The sequence below is a fragment of the Dendroctonus ponderosae genome, unplaced genomic scaffold (assembly GCF_020466585.1).
Source record: "Dendroctonus ponderosae isolate FM_Combo_2020 unplaced genomic scaffold, Dpon_F_20191213v2 Dpon_F_20191213_2, whole genome shotgun sequence".
In the NCBI taxonomy this organism is placed as follows: domain Eukaryota; kingdom Metazoa; phylum Arthropoda; class Insecta; order Coleoptera; family Curculionidae; genus Dendroctonus; species Dendroctonus ponderosae.
Window position 1 is genome coordinate 14,628,732 of NW_026018165.1, and position 21,566 is coordinate 14,650,297.

Below are 21,566 nucleotides of genomic sequence, written 5' to 3' on the forward strand. Positions count from 1 at the left end.
AAAACTGAAACAGATAATTTAGGTGTAGTTTCCACAGGTAGGACAGCACGGCACATAAATAGGCTTCCTCGAAACAATCCATACAGGTTGTATAGATTCTACAAGAGCTCGATGCGCATGGTGTGCAATACAGACAAGGATACACTTGGGATTGTGCCGAAGTGCAAAAAGGATGGAAGTGGATGGTCTTGTGATGGGTCCACAAGTTTCAGTCGGGTTTCAAACGTGAGCGCAGTCAAGAGAATTCGAAAAGTTTTCACGGGGAATCTTACGCGACTTTTGGGCAATTTAGTGGACTTTTTCACAGTTGTGCACAATTTGTTGGATTTCGTCGACGTTTTTCTACAGCCGGAGGTTTGTTTGGAAAATTACATGCATGTAGAATTTTGTGGAAGTGAAAGCGGAAACTTTCGGCGGCACCCACTTGTGGAATATGATTACAAGTTTGCAAAGTTTTGTGGCTCTTCGATACTTTCAAAAAATTAAGCAGGTTTAACAAAGTTTTAAACTGTGTTTAAAGTATTATCAATTTCATCAGTTCAGATTTTTTTTCAATAAATTTCTTAACAGACTTTTTCTTTAACGGAATGTTTTATTTCTAGCTTTGCATCGTTTTTCAATTGATGTGGAGAAGAAATGTGAAACTTTTATATTAATTTTTACTGTGATTACTGACTGAAAAAATACAAGTTCGTCATATTTTAAAGAAAAGTTCGTCATATTTTGAACCAACTTTCAACTTGAACCAAATAACTGAAATATTAAGTTCAAACTGCAGTTCACAACTTCAGCTTAGCATTATTGAAGATAATTTAGGTTCATGACCAGAAACTTAACTTAATTTCCAAAATATTTCAATGCAAAACTTTAAATCGCTACAATAAAAACTTGCAATAAGCACCAAAAGTCAGGCCGAAAAACTGAATTAATTTGTCGTTTTGGAAAACTTTGAAGACACAATAATATTCATGAAAATTTATACAAAGTTTCTACCTATTGACTCCCAGCAAAGTCTCGTTTATTGAGGTCCAATTTTTATCAATTTCCTCTTCCTTAGAAAGTTGACCGTGGTATAATGGGGCTTCCAAATACCTTTTGGCTAAACTGTCCAATCAAAGCGATCTATTTTACAATGCATTTGGGAAATATTCGAGTAAATGCCACGTCCACTTGGTGTCAGTTCCCATTTCAGTTTCGTTCAAAATTGACCTGGGATGGCACAAATCACCGTAAATAAAATGGTGCTTCAGTCATAGATAAGTACATGACAATTTGATTTATAAACTATACCAAAATGGAAAATCGGGCTTTTATGGTTAGTAATTTACTCAAGTTATTTCATATAATTTGAGCTATGATTTATCGAATATGCGTTAACGTAAGGTTTCATTTACAAGAAACTGTAGATCGTACGCTATCAAATTATGACTAATTTCAATTCCCATTAATTGTTCTTTCTGCGATTAACTATGTGTTCGCTATGTTGTTTTACTTAAAATAATGTGATGCAGCATCAGTCTTTTACATAGTATGTTCGCGTTTTCAAGGGTTTTAAAATATTGGATTCAATAAAGAAATGTGAATCATATACGCTCAAATTATGCCGAATTTCCAAATACTTAAAATTGATTTCAGAAAATTTGGCCATTGATTCGCGTGTTTCTGTCTGGGTTATTTGCTGTTGTTTTTCGGTAATAAATAATTTTTTATTGTTGTGAATTTTTGTCTTTCAATTTTAATCGATAAAACTTTGGAATCTTGTTAATATTTATTTGTGTTAAATTCTTTATGTCCCCTAATTCTTATTGGAATAATTGGGAATAAATTAGCTTCGTGACAATTTTCCAAATGTTCGAAATTAATAGATTGCGTGGCACCTATTTAATAGCATGTTGTCCTTTGAAGGCAGAATGTGCCTTCAATAAACTTCAGTTCTTAGAGAAAGAATTTTACATAAACAGATGATTGGAATTGATATATCTTTGAATACTTTTTTGCCGATTTTCGCCTTAAAAAAGCCGTTTTAATTCCTCTGAGTCAGTGACTTGATTGTAAAACCGCACTTACACACAGAAAAATAGTTTAAAAATTATACAATAAACAACTTTTCGAAATTGCAAATGTATAGCAATAACAGTTGGAAGTTGCGCTAAATTAAAAAAATTGCTTACTGAGAAAAGTGATTTAAGGAGGAATATTAGGACACTAGGGAAGGATTACAGCCAATATTGATTACCTCAAAGTGCTCACATAATCAAAATCATTTCTCAAATGTCTAATCATTATAGCGTGCCAGGTAGACATTTCCTTACACACCGATTTTCCCCCATCAAGATGGAAAAACTTGATTAATTCCACAGGTTTACACATAAATATTAAACAGTTGGCTCTGAAACACAAGCTTAGCTTTCAAAATGAACAAGTTCTTTGAGCGCATTATTCATATGTTGTTGCATAGAACTGGAATTTCTACCTTTGTTTGTACCTGTTGCGGTTTATTAAGCCAGACACACAAGCAATCCTTTAATGCTAGTTTTTATGTGAAATATAATACGTTTAGTTAACTGCTTAATTTGCAACGAAAACAGTAAGTTTTAGGTCATACAAACGTTTATTGTGGACGTTCTGGAGAACTGGCTAGTGGCTAGTATTTTATTGTAAAGGGTCTGAACAATTAATTGATTTATTTTTCAGTGCGAGTGTTAATGATGGTGTTTTGTCAGTCTTTTTTATTTTTCAATGTTTTAATTTACTTACGCCTTCAAAGTGCGGTTTCTCAAATTCAATATTTGATATTTAATTCTGATATTTTCTTTCAAAACTTTTTGATGGTTTTCTCCAACTTGGTTATTTGAGCATCAAGGATTGACGATTAAATTTGCGACCGTCTTGCCCAATTTAATGCACTTTTGTTTAAGTGCTGCTTCACGTCCTGCTTTAAATGATTATGACAAGACACCAAATATTTCAGCTGCTTAAAACAAAGTGTTAATGAAAAAAAAACAATTGAAATAATTAACTGGCTTAATGATGTGTAGGCGATTGGACGATTTCTCCATTCGGCCATTACATTTTGAATTTAGAGTGGAAATTAATCATACACAATGTCACTGTTGGGTATTTTTGAGGAATCTATAAGGAAAAGCCAATAACAATGACGTTAATGATCAGCTATTTATCTAGAACTCGCTTATTGAAATGTGTCTTTATCTGTTTGCTTAACTGGAAGCCCTAATGGAATTATAATTCACTTCAAGAGAACATTATAGATTTTTGTTCTGATATGTACCTAACAAATGGGTATATTTTAAATTGTAATAGAATTGGAATGAATTTCCTGATTTTTTACAAACACAGCTTGAAGAAATAAAGAAATTTTATCGGCACTGGACAATATTTAAATAAGACACTTTCAAGGGAATTGCCAGTTTTCAACCGCTGGAAAAAAACACCGCTAACAACAAAGTTATGAAATCCCCAAGCACCGCTTTTGGTATAAAATGGGCAACACTTCCGTTACAAAATTATATTCGGTCTGCTATTAAATAAATTATGATAAAGCGAGCTGATAAATAGAGTTTAAGGTATCAAAAGGAAGGCAAATAACAAGGGAAAAAACGAATGAGACAGACGTGTGGATTTAATTCGTTTCACGCCCTCGTTTGAATAATTGAATAAATCCAGAATTACATGAATACATTCAATATTCCAAATTTCCCATGCGTTGTTTAGAAATTAGCTATTAAATATCGTCGAAATACAATTAAATTGAGATTTCGTGCCTGGAATAAAACGTACTAATGGATAACAAAAAAATAAAATAAACATTTATTTCGATGGCCACAGCAGCAAATTGTGACTGCTTGCCAAGTCACAAAAATAATTTGGAATAAAAATATAAAGATTAAGAAAAAATGCACTTGACATTGAATTCGAAAATTAACAAAAAATCTATTACACATATTCTTCCTTTTCAACATGCTCTCATATAGGGGCGGAATTTTCTCCTGAAAAACTTACAAATAAAACCTGTAGCTAATGCTGAACGGTCTTCTGGCTGTTCAGCTAGACTGAACGTATTTTGCTTCATTTAACATAATTTGACTTGAACTAGAGCGTTAGATAAATATAAATTTCATTTCAATGTATATTTTGAAAATGAGACTCAACAGGCGTAGGCGAGGCAGTTAAACTTCATTCACAAATATTCTAATTTTATGACAAAATCGATGACTGGCTTAACGCGACGTGTTTCATGGGATGGGATAAAAGCAATTCGAATTAATTGGTGCATTAAGCAATTTATTTATCTGATTTAACATTTTAACTGCTCTTGTTTGTTGCTACGTTCCGTCTAATTTGCCTTTGAGCCAACTGCATAATTTGTTTTTAATAGTTTGCTGATAGCTCAACCCTGCAAATTTAGTCAAACAATACGTGGTTTCCTGAAGGAAAATATGCCAAAATGTATTCTCGCAATATGTAAAACAGGTTCTAAAGTTCATGGGGCGGATTGTTAAAAGCCATACAGGCTAATTAATACGGGGTTAAGCAATTTAGTTGCACAGGCCAGATATAATGTATATGTAGTAGCCGGGCGTTGCTTGTAAACTAAGGCAGGATTGCATTTGTCTTTGTAGCCGAAGCAATTAATATTTGGAGGCTTATCACGATTAGAATTAATACCACCGCTAAACTGTTTAACATACTAAATATATTAACAAGAATTGGTGGCCCACAATTACGAATATTTGCATTATCTAGATGGAAATTTGCAGGATGCACTACGTTAATTGTTAGCAATTTATCAAAAAACTCTGAAAGTTGATAATTTACATTAGAAAATGTAGTAAATGCAAATAACAAATTTGTATTAGTCGTCTCCAAATGGAACACACTCCAGACTGTTACTTGGACCTAATTTCCAGCTAGAGTCTGTTGGAAAACTTTTTTAACTTATGGCCGCTAACCACGCGATCTGTTGTATGAACGTTGCCGGATAGTGTTAGTTTGAAACAATTTGATCTGGCACATAAAATTCCAAAAATAGAGCCTCATAGAAATTTGCACCGGATTTAGAAACGAAATCGCTATCTTGATTTGGAAACAACACATTAGCGGGATGAGAAACTCATTAATTTTCACATGAAGGTGTGTCTTTGCTATAGAAATGAGTAGTAACCATGCGTAGATGGCAAAAACCCAAATTTTTCAAGTTGTGTGTCAATCAACAAATACATCAGCGATATTAATTCAATTTATTTGATAAATTGTCAGATTGAACAGTTCGATCATAAATAAGTTCGGGCTGTAACACATAATATTCCCGGCAGCAATTTCCAATTTTTACGGCAGCAAAGACGTTGTTGGGTGTGCAAATGGCGTAAATTTTATGCATTTTGATAGACCAATAATGCGAAAGCGAACATTTCCAATTTTATAGCAGCCTGATACGGATTTGTCGAGCGACTTTATATTCAATGGAATACTTTCTCTTCTAATATTTTCAGCGAGCTTAGTTTTCTCGTTGTAATTTTACTGTCCACATCTTCAAATCGTTAATAGTGAATTTCTAGATGAATTTTCATAATTCTGGTAAGATGGTATGATAAAAGTGTGATTAATTTATGGTTTGTCATAATTTATGAGAGTACGATGCACACGTTTTTATCAATACATTTTTTGTCATTTCTTGATTGGCTGTTTGAAAGTTGTTAATTGTGGCAAAGTGTTAATTAAACTTGTTGAGCAAGTAAATAAATTGAAATTGAAATTAGTATTTATTTAATTTGTCTACTTAATCCTTCAGTTACAACAAAAATATTCGGTATTGATAAGACAAAAACTTGTTTTCGATTAGGAGAATGCGTTAACCTTTCAAGTCCAGTGAGACTAGCGCCTAATCGATTTCGTTGCAACATTAACCCATTTGTAAATGAAACTATTCTAAATGTCACAACTACAACCGTATCTCGATAAATGTGTGTTCTTTTATTTTGATTTGCTCGTTGTACTTGTGTATTTTTCCTTGGGGAAATTGAATGGAAGCCTCAATTTTGCTAATTTATTTGTGGCTAATTTTCCACTTATCAGTTGCTTTTAATTTGCATATATTTTGTATTTTATTAGTGTATTTATGTTGGTTTACTGTAAGGCTATTAGTGTTATAGAAATCCATGTAATTGAATATAAAAAAATATGTTTGCAAAAAAAAATTTCGAGAATGAAAGGTTTCCTCTTATTAAATCATCCTTGAAAAAAATATTAACAGGAAGTTCAAAAAACGAGCAAAATAACATTGATTACAGAATGAAAAATTCAAAAAACATGCTCATTCGAATACAGACTATAAAATTCAGGCTAGCAAAAATTTGAAATTGCCAAACGTACAAAATGATTTAATTTTTATCATAAAAGATCTGAAAAAGGTCTAAACCCAATAACACAATACTTGTAATTTCACTTTTTTAAATGACAAAATAATATTTTATACTGTTTTTGTACTTGAATGCCACACGCACATTGAGGCCTCAATATTATATCTTTAGCCAAAGACGTTTATATGTAATTGTGCCATTTGGATTAATTAATTCAAAATCATGTAAACATTCGATGTTATAATGAAAATTTGCATGCTAAATTCAGATAACGACTGCACTGTAACAGTGGCACTCTCAAACCTCCCAGAAATCATTAAAACGTACATAAACAAAATTTTGTTGTGATGCCCTGCATTTAAACCAGTCATTTCCGTTGCATTTTAGATGCGTCTGGGGATTTTAAAATTGCATTCGCTGCAATTCAGACCCGTTAAGTCGATTACCCAAATGCGATCGGGGTTTTTTTCACTATTAGAATTAATTGAGTGTTGAACTGTGGAGCGGCAATTATAAAAAAAACTTATATAACAATGTTTTTGCTTTCAATCTGCTACCGGATTTTATGTGCCAGGATTAATCGCGTATCGCCTAAAATATATTGTGCAAACAAGTGTTTTTTAGATTTATAATCTAACAAACATCGCTGAAAAAATGGTTCGACACTGATGAATAGTGCCAATTAAAAATATTTCTTGTTCACGAAGGAGTAGCAAAAATGCGCGGTTGCTGTTTTGTAATATTTATCTACGAAATGAATGTATTAGCAAAAACCAATGAAGCAGGAAAGTGACTAAACTTTATTGATTAATGTTCGCAAAGGATGTTTTTCCTCCAATAATGAGGACACTATTAACGAAAAGCAGTTGATAAACTCCTTTCAACTGCACATTTTCAAGTAAAATCTGAAGTGTATTTTTTCCAATTATTCCTTCATCTGTGCGTACTCCAGACGTAATGAAGGCAAAAGATTTTTTCTGCCACGGGGAAACTAAAGTTAATTCGAAAGTATATATCTCACTTAATTCTGGAAAGCTAAGGCGCCGCTCAGCGCAACAGCTAATAATAAGAAAATTAGGGGCAGTTTAACCCCCCAGCTAAAATTTACGCGATCTCGTGATGTTGCCAACCGGGCTGCTAATGTAAAATGGGAGCGTTATAGTGATATATTTGCTCCAAAGTATTCTTAGACCGACACCAGCCAAATTGGAAAGCTGCTTCTATTAACCGCTTTTAGGCAAACTTGCTCATAAAATTTGATCTATTGCTCTAAGTATAGTTTTAAGCAGCCGTTCCAATCAGTAGCTTTGTTCAAGAAGGGTTTGAATATCTAACCTGATATAATGTGAATTTATAAAATTAAAATCAAGACATTGACCTAAATGTGTATTAATGAAAGTATATTCTATAAATTTCAGGCACTTGAAACTAATAAAATGCAATTATTGTAATTGACAAAACGAAATATTTGGCTTAGATTCTTATAACTAATATTTAGCTCTAGAAGTTTTAAGCAAGTAAAAAAGTAGAGAAAAAGGTACCATTTCTATGTTAAAAATAGTTCCTTGAAAAAACCAGAGTTTTGTTGACTAAAAAGATATTTTTCCAACTGCTTTTTCATATAAAAGTGTTTATTTATCAAACATTCAACTTAATCTGTTATGGACGGGAAGTACAAAAAAATATCTTCTTTTGCTAATTGTTTAATGCTGTAGTATTCTTTGTTTTTTATACCAACAAAATGCAGCGAATGTTTAGGCCAAATTGAAACCTATGAAAAAATAGTAGTCTAGTAGTACTAACTAATTAAATTAAGTTTTAAATCAAATTAAAGATACATTATTTGGCCGTATTGTTTTATAAATTCGGTGCATTTTAATTCTGTAAAAGCTTCTAATTCAGTCGTCCTAATTTTCTTCCTAAATGAATGGATAGAATAGACAAGTCTTGAGCAAAGTTTAAATGTAAATAAAATGTTTGTCAGATTGTCATCGCCTTTTTTCTATGTCTTTCATGAAGAAAACTGCGCACCTTTTAAGTAACTTTAATTTAGGAAACGAAACTACGAAGGACACGGAGTAAAAACTGCTAAGAATTTCACTTAGTTGACTGAAGCTTCGATAACATACTAAAAAATATAAACCTTAAAAGCATTTTCCGATAAAAACGTATATCGATTTATTGCAGCATTTTTCAAAATATCCCCATCTACTATTAAACACTTTGTTTGAGCAAAAGTTAATAGCAACCCACACGAACATGTAGCTCCTTCTAGAAGTTTATGTTTGCAAGTTCCGCCAACATAAAAACAGAAAGAAAATTGGATTAGCTTGGCTGAACGGTTGGGAAAATATGTTATGTGTACATTAATTTTTGTTTTTTTTCCTAAACAACACATCTTCTGAGAAAGGTATCTGAATAAGCAATTTCAGATAGCAACCCTTTTCCGAAGATTAAATGGCGCACATGGGCTCCGATTTATTCCATTCGTGCAAACAAATCGATATATCAATTCCACGAACTCACATAAACATCACTTCAAGGTGCTATTAAATTTGGACCGAATCCAACTTGAAGCCTACACCTCGGCTGGCGAATATATTTTATCGGAATTTGATAACTATATCTCAATAAATCTTTGGAATGACTTAAGTTCTCGTGAGGGATAATTTACTGTCTTTAGAGAGTTGTTCTTGCTCGTTGCGATATTAATCTTTCGGGTTTTTTGGCCCGTTTTTTCCAGACAAAGGCAATAAATTTCGATACTTTCTGAGCTATTTATTTTGATGATTATTTACCAACATTTTATAAACATGTCCATGTTCCATCCGCATGAGCTTCGAATCATTATGCTAAGTGCCACATAATGATGGCATATTACTAAACAGGGAAAACTTTCGGCCCAGTCTATTCGTATCGGCCTTCGCATAAAACCAAGAAAGCAGTAAAATTAATTCATCATTAACCATGACCCCTTTCATCATCACTCATTGTCGAGTTATCTGGAGGGCCGTGAGGTAATCAAAGGGTTAAGCCGTAAAGGGAGGCTCAGCGTGTAATTTTACAGGCAAAGTTTTGTTGTAAAATTGACGGTAAAACTCATAAGCCTATAGTTAGTTATACCGCCTAATGTTATAACTACAGTTATTCGGTTGAATTAAGGCTGGGTTCAGCTGCCGAGCGTGAGGGTTTTTTTGCAATTCTTTATATCCACAAGTGCGAGATATCCGACCAGATTTCAAAAAACAAAATTAAGACAACAACATACTCGTTTTTGAAGCCACAACTGACCAACGTTGGTTGAAAATATGCAAAAGTGCGAGTTTAAACAACTGAACACTGTACTGAAAGCATCGCAATTTTGTCTAAGGTCCAAGAAAAAAACGACCAGTTATACCAAGGTTTAATTGAATCGACAAAAACCGGAACTTCTAAGCCACAACAAGTAACGAGTTGTAATTCGGATAATCTATAGAAGACACTTCAGTCTGAAACTCTCGAAAAATTAGACCCCTATATTTTTAGATATTTTGCCGGATAAAACATACAACTGAAAAGGCATCAAAGGCAGCAAAGCGCAATCTAAAATATGGACATTTCACGTGTAGCTCATTATCATCCAAAAACCAATGTAAAGTTCAACAGCACAGTGGCCAAAGCTTCATTATATCAGGAAATATCCTGGTATATCGCTATTTAAAGGAGTTGAAATACTTTAACACTGTAGCTAATAGTTGCATAAAACATTGGAGTAAATAGTTGAAAAATAGTACGAAAAGGGTTGAAAATGTTTGTGTTTATGTTTGCTCTGTCTGGCATTTAACATTGCATGCGTTCTCATATCCTTAGCGTAGTTAATTTGACTAAGATAAGCTAATTATGAGTCAGCCATTAATGGCAGACAATTCTGCTTCATTACTTGGGTAAATACAGCAATTAATAATTCATTATCCCGATGATATGAACATATGAATTTACAATTAACGTAGAAAAATTGTCAGACTTTGTTTTGAAATTTTTCACTTTGTAGATACAATATTTGGACTGCCCGATCAATTATGTCAATTACCAAAAATGTTTATATTCATAAATAATTCAGTTTGATGCACATTAAATTTATTAAAGGAAACTAGTGAATTTTTCGGTCTCTTGTCGGAGAAAAGGATGGTGTTGAATGGAAACGAAAAGAACAATGTTTAATTCACAATATAACAGCGTAAATAAGATGATCACTTCAAAATCTTCATCAAGCTTGCGAAGCGCTCGGAAAAAAATATTTTCTTCGACGGTCTAAAAACCCGAAAAACTTGCCAGCTTTGATTCATAATTGCTGTAACTTTTCGATTAAGCTTAAACATACAGGAAATCAGTTGTAGTCCTTAACAGTTTGTATATTTTCCAATGTTTGCAGTTGCCAAAGTTATAATAAGCATTTTGGGGACGAAAATAACGCCCTTTCAGCAAACAATTCAAACCCGCATGATTTTCCACATGCGACCTTTCCTATCGTCTTACCGCACTCGTGTTGAAAGTTGTATGAAGGCAATATACATAAATTGAGGACTTTTTTGAGTCCCAATTTTTAATGCTTTGGAAAACATTTGGGATTTCTGTTAGTGGAAATCGCAACAAAAAGAGAATAATTTACAAGAAGGTGAGTTCTGAAAACCAAAATTTTGCAGTGTTTCTCTGTTAATTTTCCCAAAGATTCGCTTTGATGGTAAGTTTTAATGATGTAATTAAAAACTTTTGAAATTATTTTCCCGTCAGTAAATTATCTGGCGACAACAGCCTGCTTTTTATAGCTTTTTTTTTACTTTATTCACGTGGAATTTATTTGCTATTATCATCCTTATTACAACGGTTTCTTCTAGCAGCTTCAACATTTTTATTGCTTGTTTTCTCTTTTTCCTTGTGCTTTATTAAGCGAACAATATCTTAATTGTTTTAGAAATTTTGTTGCTCTAATTGTCCCATTTAATTCTCTAAATTAAAATAAATAGTTGTAAAAAATAAAAAGCGAAATGCCTAAACGGATAAAGCTTTTAAAAACAACTTACTTTATGTACGTAATAATAAAACAGCGGTTACATTTTTCGGAAAAACCCTTCGCACCATTATGAAAATAGTCTTAAATAATTACGCGATTCGTCTGAAAGCTGAAGTTTTTTGAATAAAAGCAATTTTTCATTTCTGCATTTGGAAAATCCCTTTATAATAAGGATTTATCGTTGACTTTTAAAAACTAGTTAAAAGGTCCGAATGCGGTATAAATCATTCATAACGACCCAAAGTTCTAACAAATTTCCCCAGTCGCATACAATCTTTTTTCTATTTTCGTCGCTGTAGATGCATTAGGTTTAATTTTAATTAAACTGGTCGAGATGCAGTAAATTTGTACACGATTCTTGATGGCCCAATTTGCTCTTTGAGGATCTTCGTAAATTCTAATACACTAACAGTGTTACTTCTTGCGCGTTTCTTTTTGTTATTTTTTTTGTAAATCTCAAGCATAATTTTCATAAAATTCGCTGGAAGCTTGTTGGAAGTCTAATTACAGCGCTCTGAAAGCTTCAAGAACTTCTGACGCCGGTAATTGTGTTTAGCATTAGTTATGGGGGTTTCAGCGACTCTAATGTATATTTCAGTGATTAGGGTCTTTCTGAATTAACTAGTTTGCGGTCGGTATAAGTTAAAGTTTCACTTTCGCCAAATCCACACGCTAGTGAGTAATAAATTGATCCTTCATTTAAATCTATTTTTGCATGTTTAAACCCTTTCGGGATTTTGACCGCTTTATTACCGACAATTGGCTTGAGCTATTAAAATAATATTCCCTTGGAAACAGAGCGAATTTTATGGGATATTTACTTGATTAAAATTTCCGAGATATTTTATGTGTTTTTGAGCGACAAAACACAAATAAATTAACATTTGACAGATGAATTGTACAAATTAAATAAAAATAAAATTTAATAACATAATTTATGCCCCAAACATTAACATTCAATATTCATGTGGCCAAACTCCTCTTGCTAACCAAGGCATTTGAATTTCGCGTTTGTCCAAACTTTGTCAGATTGAAAATATTGCGGTGCAAAAAGTTCAGCAACTATTTAAATAGTTACTGCATGCTTACCTGCGGTGTGGAGCTTAATTCGGTATAATTTGGCCATTCTGCGAGCCGGACTGCAGTGGACATAAGTTTGATGGTTTATCGGGCACCATTAGGAAGTCGAGCTTGGTGTAATGCAATTTAGACAAATAGTTGTTTTTGTTCATTTCAGTTGCATGAGTGCAATGAAAATGTTCCGCAAAACTACCATTAAAAGAGGAAAATATAATATTTAAGCTAAAAAGGTTTTTGTCTGCTGAAGATTGCAAAATCTGGAAATTATCGACAATGTTCTAAATAATTAACTTCCTCAACTGGCAAGGAATGGGAGCAAGTCTGAGTTGTGTTTCCAACTAACAGCAGATAAAATTTAGTTTTTAACAAGTTTTACGCAGTATTGACTGGCAATAATTTTCCAAATAAACTTTTGGGACAATAATATCTGTTCGTATATTTAAACGAAACCATAAACCTCCAACTTCCAGGTATCCATCACTCTCGTGCCGGCTTGAATTTCTGAGTTATTAGATCAAACCTTTATAAAAGCAGACAGTTCCAGCTGAGATCTCTAGAGAATATCATTAAAGTTTAATGCTGAATTCCTGAAATTCGTTCTAGTTGGTGCTGAAAGGCACATGTACCATTCAGCGCCGTTAAACTAAAGAATTAACTCAAACAATTCAGGTAGTTTTGAACTTATTTTTATCGGTTTAGTTGAACGATTTGTTGTTTCATACTCAGAAAGTTGAATTTTTTAGCTGCAGTTGAGAATTGAACTTTAACAATTCAGGAAAAAATCATTAACATTTCTCAGTAGTTCGGATTTAAACTGTAGTATAATCAAAAAACAATCACGTAAACAGAATAAGAAAATTACATAATTCAACAGCCCTTCCATTGAGGTGAAACATATCTTTAACCCTCTCCAAAACTCCGCTACTTATTTACTAATCGAATTCACCCCAGATGACTTTCTGGTAAGTTTAATGTAATTTTGGCAAGCTGCTGGACGTGACTTGAAAAAAACATTGATCTCTTTCAATTAAAGTTTGCGAATAATTAGGACAAACACAACTCCTTTCTTTCCTTTTGATCCAATTGTGCTACTTTAACGAACTACACTTTGACCGAAACCAGCTTTTAGAAATCATGTTACTTAAATATTTGCTGCGCAATTAATCATGAAAATTAGATCGTTTCGTATCCAGCCAGCGCACCAAGAAAATCATTAGGAATTTCCTCAATTTACAGCAGATACATCTAAAAAGGATCTAGAGATTTGAAATCTGGAACAAACTGCCATTAATTTCCTAATTATCAGTACAGGAGCTTAATTAACTGTCGTTTCCTGTAACTAGTGCGAAGTTTATCAGAAACTGTCTGTAACATCAGTCACACATAAAGAAGAGGAACAAAATTACAATTCATGATTTAGAGGAGAGTATTTTTCTACACGAAGTCACTAATGGGTTTTTAATTGCAAAAATAAAGAAATTAAAAAAGTTTACAAAAACTCATAAGATTCTATTAAGTTTTAACAGAAAGGCAAAATGTTTGCAAACTTTAAAAAATATGGAATGAAAATATGCTGAACGCTGTGTTTGAAGGACTTGATTTTTTTATTTGCTTTATGATTGTGTTTTGTGATTCAACTCAAAAAATGTTTTTCTTCGAACTACCGATTTTGAAGCAAACTGGACTTGAAATAGCGCAGCTGCTGTTTGAAACGTTTTTACTGCGCTAAGTGCCAGTGAAATAATTGTTGGCTTAAATTGGCCATTTTAAATATTAAACCTCTCGTTATACCCACTTAGCGAACAAGGACGTTTATTTTCCAATAAAGTTAGACCCATCTGACTCATGTCTTGGAGGTCGGCGGTTATATTTATTTTATCCATATTTTATTATGTTTCCGATTTATTATTTAGCTGCCGGAAGTTTTCTCTTTTGTTCAGGTGGTGACGGCCTTTTCAGGAACTGGTGAACTGATATTTGATGAAATAAAACTTTCAGAGGCTCTAAAAAACTTCGCCGTTCTTAAACAGGTTTAAGCCTTTCAGTATATTCTCAACTAGTGTTTTAGCCAATGAAAAAGAAAACAGTAAAACAAATACAATTTTAGTAAAGTATCTTTTCTTTTACATTTATTGCAGTTTTATTCATTTCCCTAGCATGCAGCTTGTGTTGGCTTTTCTCTTTAATTTTCAACAATATTCATACTCAAGCTCCTTCCATTTCAACTGTGCAACAACAGCTTTGCTACCTAAGCTCTTCTAATTAATAATTCGCCCACTTTTGCACAAGTTTATGCTTTGATTGGGTAGATTTAATGTGTTCACATGTGCGTAACATGTTGAGCGGCTAATCTTTTATTCGCCGATTTCCTTCCAATGGAAAGTTGTACCATTAAAACGGAATAGTCAATTCAGGGAGTTTTCCACTAGTTTAAAGTTAACTTCGCGCTCGGGGATTGCAAGTAGGAAACCAGTAAAGGTCTGTACACGTGTTAGACTTGCATAGAAAATATTATGCATGAGCTGAAAATATTTGCATGATATTGTTGGAGAATGGGAGCAAACTGAAATAATTAAAATGTCCCGGTGTTATGAGGAAATCAGATGATTCCAATAAGCATCATTACTTATTTGCAAATTTTATAAGATAATCGCTTAACTCTTGACTCTGCTTATCAGTTTTAATGCGGTTTTTTTGCTTTCTTCAGCGTGTCGGAGTATGTTCTAGTTTGCAACCAGCGCGATTATTGAATTTATCTGGCTTTTCAGTGGCTAAATCGAGGTCAGATTTGCAGCGTTCAAAAGACTCTTTTTCCACGATAAGATATTTCTTATTACCTGGTCTATAGAACCTTTGCATCGCTGCCACGTGCATTTATATAGCGAGATTATATTCCATTCTGAACCGTTTAATCGTGTTTTCTGAGCGATCCATCACAGAAACGTTGCCGAGTGATCAACAACCAAATAATAAATCTGGGAAACGCACCGGTAAAGTTGGAAGACTTTGTGACCACATTGATTTAAGAAATTCACATGCCATCGTGCATGTGAATTTCTTAAATCAATGTGGTAAATTCTTAAATTCTTAATTCTTAAATTCGTTTCTTCAACTAAACCTTACGTAAAGTTCAAATCGCTGCTCTATCGGATTTTCCAGCTTTAGATCTGGTCAGTTTACAGGATCAATTTCTTGCTTTCAGCTCAACATTTTTTTAAAATAATTACTGTTGTATGGATGAGGCTGAAGTTTCCTTGTAACTACAAACCTGAGCCTAAAAACAGGAAATTCCTGTTGCAAGCTCACCGACAAAATGGAATACGATGCTACCACTGAATCCTGGAATGGTTCCTGAGGAAGTGCAGAAGTTTGAAACTCATGTTTCATTGGGTTCAAGTTTTAATTTTTGATGGATCGTTCGCTAGCGCAATTTTATACTTTGAGTCGAAATTATCACATGAACAATCGAACATTTCATCAGTGGTCGAAGCGAAATTTCAAATGCAACTTTTTTGTTTTTTAAACCAAAACAAATTTTGTTATTTAAATTTTAATTTATTCATTGATTTTACTTCGAAGCTGTAACTTAATTTTAGCGCTGCTGATGGACTTTCAACCAAAAAATTTGTAATTACGTGAATAAAAAATGCAATTTATTGCGGTAATATTAAGTATTAGTTTAACACTATTTTGTACTAAAATTAGCGAAAAAGTGAATTTTTGCGGAAAATCAAATGGTGTTCAACAAATTATTTTCTTGGTGCCTGTATTTCATGTTCAAATCGTTGTAAAGTGGTGCTTTTCCATATGATATAATTAGTTAAATTTGCTTGAAAAATTAAAAAATATATGAATAAAATGAATCTTAATGCAAGAAATGATCATTAGTGGCTCGCAGTAGCTCAATATTGACACTGAGTACTGTTTATTTAACTGAACATGCATTCGTAGACTCGAAGCTAATTAATTAAATCATACATAATTGCTAGTTTAGTCGACTGTTGATAATTTTCAGTTACTGCGACAATTATTTTCAATTCCAGATAGAACAAACATGGTTAGACTGCTTCGAATTGGTTCCATGGGAATGTGGTTTATCATCTACTTAAAAGGCAAGTTCTAGTAATAAAAACTGCGTTTTTATAGAAGATATTAATAATAATGAATAGTTATTTTATGCATTAAAAATAGTGGATTTTTTCATGAAACATCAAATATCCAAATTGAACTGCTCCAGACAAAACAGGATCGGGGAAGCTGACCGTTTAATGCGCAATATGTAAATATGTAAATGTTTTGTCGAAAACCAAAAAAACGGTTAAGAAGATTCATATAAGAAGCCGTTTTACAAACCCATTTGTTTTCAAAATTTTGTGAGTTGCTCAAATATTTTTCATACTGCATTCGGCCAATTTCTGTAACACTTCAACAATAAAAGCTCGGCTTTTAAAGCTGCAATGTAGCATTTATTGGCAAAAGAATTGTCCTAAGAATGAACCAAAAAGCTGGAAAGATAACCGTTGGCATCGTGAAAAATCGCGGCTGGATAAACTCCGTTGCTTGATCCCAAAAACCAATTACCTATCTCGGGTAATTAAAAGCATGGTCAATTAAGTGCCAGTTCAATTTTTCGGAAAATTCCTCGTCCGAATACTGGAACAGAGCAAATGGCTTGACTAAGTAAATTGTCTCGGCAGGTTTAGTGTTTTTGGAACTATTCATTAATTTACCCAATTGGTAATCGCTATTCTAATGAATATCAATGGTTCTCTCACCAGCACGGTTAAGTTTTTAAAGACTATTTAACTTCCATTCTCGATTCAAAACTTCCAGAACTTGTTAAACAACAATTATATATTTTGTAAATTTAATTAGGGCATTAATTTTCTGTATTTTCAGCAACAGAATGTCCCACTAATAAGCTTCATTGTGCTGCATATTTAATACCTAGTTTGGGTAATCAAATAAAATAATTTATACAGTTACAATATTGCATAATTTAATAGGCTTTCTATAGCTGTTCAAACGCACTAAAAAAGCCGAATTATTATATTACAGCAATAAAATGGAAATATTTTAGCACCCAATGTATTGGCAGAAAATAAATAAATTTGCAGTCAATGTAAATTAATTGAAACTGATCAAGTATCGCAGTAAGTAACAGTATTTTTCTTTTCAGTTTTCTCTGCAGGTTCTTTTTCGGTTTAGTGCTGTAGATATTAATTCCTTTTGTTGGCAATTTTCTCATTCAATTCCAGCTGAAAACTTCTCAACTTTCTCTTAGAGAACTTAAGATATGGTACATATAAAAAGGTATTTTTGGTGTCACATTTCTGTTTGTGTTTCTCTAGAGGAGTAATTTAATTTTTTTGTATGTCCTTTTTTTATAAATTTGTGCTTATAATTTGCAAATCGACTAAACTCTGAAATGTTTGTTACTATGTTTGTGTGAACATAACCACATACTGATACTATTTCCATTAACATTAACGACAAATTAATGGAACATAAAAAACGGGAAATTAATTGGTACATTTCTGGTAGATCAGAAAATATTCGAATTTTTCCTATTAAAACGTTACAGCGCTCATAAAAGGGAGGAAATTTAATAGTGAAAGCATCTTGGCTGCACGGATGGCAGCTTCTCATGTTGGGGCAGAACCTTTGATCGTGAACTCTAATTTTAAAACATAAAAGTCCAGAGAAAATTGCCATGAAAATTTAAACAGAAAGTCGAAATGTAATCACGTTATATGCATAGAAGTTACCTGTTTGAGTGCCTATTCTCGACAAAGTTTTTCTGATGAATGCACACGAAAACATTCCGATGGCATAATTTAACTAATGGAACCAGTAGAAGAAGCAAGAATGCCTAAGTACGTTTTTGTGTGGACTTAAGATCTAATCATTCACTAATTGACCCGTTTTGTGGGGGCAACCGGGCAACCCCAAAAGGTTAAAGCGGCTGCTAAACTCTAATTATTTAAAATAATATTTAATCTTGGGGCCCAAAAATTGAAAGGCAAACACATGGTCCGTATAACGAGCAAATAATGTCGCGGGTTTTGTTTTCGCCTTTCTATCCGAAAAATAAACAAACCGAAAGTGGCAAAGGTATTTGATATCGATTAGCGTTCTCGGTTCTTTCTTATTAGTTGCTCTCGAACAACTGGATTAAATATGGAATCTATCTAATATTTAATGGAAAATTTATTGATTCAATGAACGGATAACGACAACAGCCATAGCCAACATACCTTCTCGTTAAAATAAAAATGAAAGTAGCCGAAGATGATTTGAGTTTCACATAAACTGCTTCTTTCAATGTTTCTATCTTCGGTATTAAATGGTTTTTAGTTGCTGTCTTTCGTCCATATTTCATGCCCATTTTCTCGGGTTCTCTTTCCCCGTAGCACCTCAAAAAAGTGTATAAAATCCCACTAATTTATCAAAATAAATAGGGGAAAAAATAACTGATGAATTGTCATATCCTGATCACATTTTGTGTTAGTATGTCAGGCCATGCACACTGAGAGCTTTTCGAAATAGCCTCGACAATCCGGTGACATATTGCGCCTGTTCCATTAACGAAAAAATATGGCTTCGTTGTTAGGTGGAATAGGRGCATTATTTTAAGTTCTATGTCACCCCAGACTCCCCTCAGGCGGAGTTATTAATTTTCTTTCGGTTGCAATAGAAATGCTTCTGCTGCCGCCATTYGCACTGAATCAGGATTGAAAATACGAAACAAACTATGCATTATATAAGAAGAACATTTCCAAYATTGCTATCTTTAAGYCAAGTTGCTATTTGATCAATTAATGATATTCTTTTGGGCGTTTGCCATACTTTATTGTACTTTTCTGGGAGTGTTTTCAATGATAATCTGTCGACTTAAAATTTGTTAATAGTTATCGGGTCGTTTCTGGAAACTGTATATTCATTCAATCACCTGATAATTTAGTTAAACTCAAAATCGATTGCATAAGGAAAATACAGCGAATTGAAGGCCTCTATAAAGAGTGGTTTTTATTGACTTCCGAGGTAAATGTTGACAAACGCTCATACAAAACAGGTCATTTTTGCCCACCGTTTTCCGTCTCAAAAACAAAGTAGGATAGAAAAACATCGAAAGAAACAAAAGAGTTGTATTGTTAGCTGTTTAATACGCAGAAGTACAAAATTGTTCAAAAAATTATTTGCGTACTTATTTATATCAATTTTGTTCAAAATACTGCATCCCGGATAAGATGTAGAAGCTCACAATTCCTTTCAAGTTAAACGCACTTAGCGCGTTATTGCAATGAAAATCGGCGCCAAATGTGACAAAAATTGTCAAGTGGGTGTTTGATATCAATAAAAAACAATGTTTTGCTTTCACGTTGCATTTTTAGCCTTTATTTTAACGTGGGGATGTGCCCTTAAAGTCACGCCTTAACGTTAAGTACCACCCTGTATAACAGCACTTACAGAAGTTTAAATTTAATCTATGATCTATTTTATTCCATCATAAATACAATAACAAATTAACTAAACAAATAGAAAAATAATGCGACGAAAAAAATCTAGTTAATTCAAATACCTGCAAAATAAATACAAAATTTCAACAATGCTCTAAAACTCTCCACTCTCCAGTCGAGGCAGAACTATTTAATTTTTAACTTTTGCTTTGTAGATTTAAAACATCTATTTAATGATCGACTGATTTAAAAAATGCAGAAGAAAAATTAAAAGAGCTTTATTGCAGAAATAATGAACTGAGCGTTTCAATTTTAACATAATTTTGTTGCTCTAATTTTTTCTAAGTTAACAAAACATACAAAAACTTCTTAGATGTTTTTATTTATCAAAATGAAACGCAAATAGATAATTAATTACAATAAGCCGGGAATGAAATAATCATGCATTCGAATCTAAATAGGTGGTTCTAAAAGCCCATTCGAAGTCAATAGAACTATTTAAATGCGTTTCTGAAATATTTGTATGTACGGAAAATTGTCCAAACACATCGGCACATAATAAATAATTCAGTCCTCACCTCAATTTCATTGCTTTCACATTGAAGAAGTTAAGATTTTTTTTCGAAAACTTGTTAAAGGGAACAAATTTGCTCAAACTTTGGAAACACCCATTTAGCTCAGAACGTTTCATTTTCTATCGAGTGCACAAGAGCAGAAATTTGTTGTGGGAATTATCATTTCGTAGCTTGTATTGAAAATCCAATTTGCACTTTACCCCTAAAGAACTCTATTCCAAGTCTTATCTGGATAATATCAGAAAGATTCCAGTTTTTTTATTTTAACATCGAACACGGGGCTATATTGATACTCTATTATGAAAAGACATTTTAGTCATTGATTTTAGGTAAAAGAACAGGAGACAATCGAAATACTCGTTTGTTTACTATTTCGATTAATCAAGGAAAATTATATTAGTTCACATACTTTTTGATTTAGTTGAAAAAGAATAGTTTGCCTATATTCACCAATTGTCAACTGATAGCGAATTTTCTCCGTAACTTTTTTTATATAAATGGCTCATAGTTCAAGAGACACTTTTTCAGTAGAAAATATCAGTGTTTTAGCTGGTGCTCCTAAGACGTTCCATTCCATTTCTTAGAAATGATTTGACGGAATTAGAGAAATTAGGAAAATAAATTGCAGTTGCCCCTTGCTCTTTCTTAAACTGACAGCGTTATGGCGAGGAACCACAATAAATCACCGTAAATTTCCAGTGAAATATTAAAAAGCCCAAGAAAGCGAGCAATAAATCAAGAACATAACCCATCATATCAAGGCAAAAACGGTGACAAAAGATCAGGATTAAAGCGTACGCGTGAGAGCAATATGAAACACGTAACAACCGGGAGAAGCCTCAGTCTCCACTCGTCTGCATAAGAAGCTTAGGACAGCTTATCCTACCCCCAAAGTCAATGTTTTATTTCCATATTTATTTGATCGCAGCCCGACTTTGTAATTTAGCTTGTTTTTAGGTTTAAAGTTGGGGTTTAGGAAACGCAAAAAAATTAATTGGATTTTTGAGCAAATCGTGTTACCACA

General features: G+C 33.1%; 1 protein-coding gene across 1 annotated transcript in view; it reads left to right on the top strand.

The window, feature by feature from the left end:
- Positions 1-203: 203 nt before the first annotated feature.
- Positions 204-21,566, top strand: part of LOC109544432 — a gene marked incomplete in the record, with an annotated part of 92,985 nt that continues 71,622 nt past the window's right edge. The window contains 2 exon segments of the mRNA XM_019914594.2: positions 204-354; positions 16,551-16,612. Of these exon segments, the coding sequence (XP_019770153.1) occupies positions 16,562-16,612 (51 nt within the window).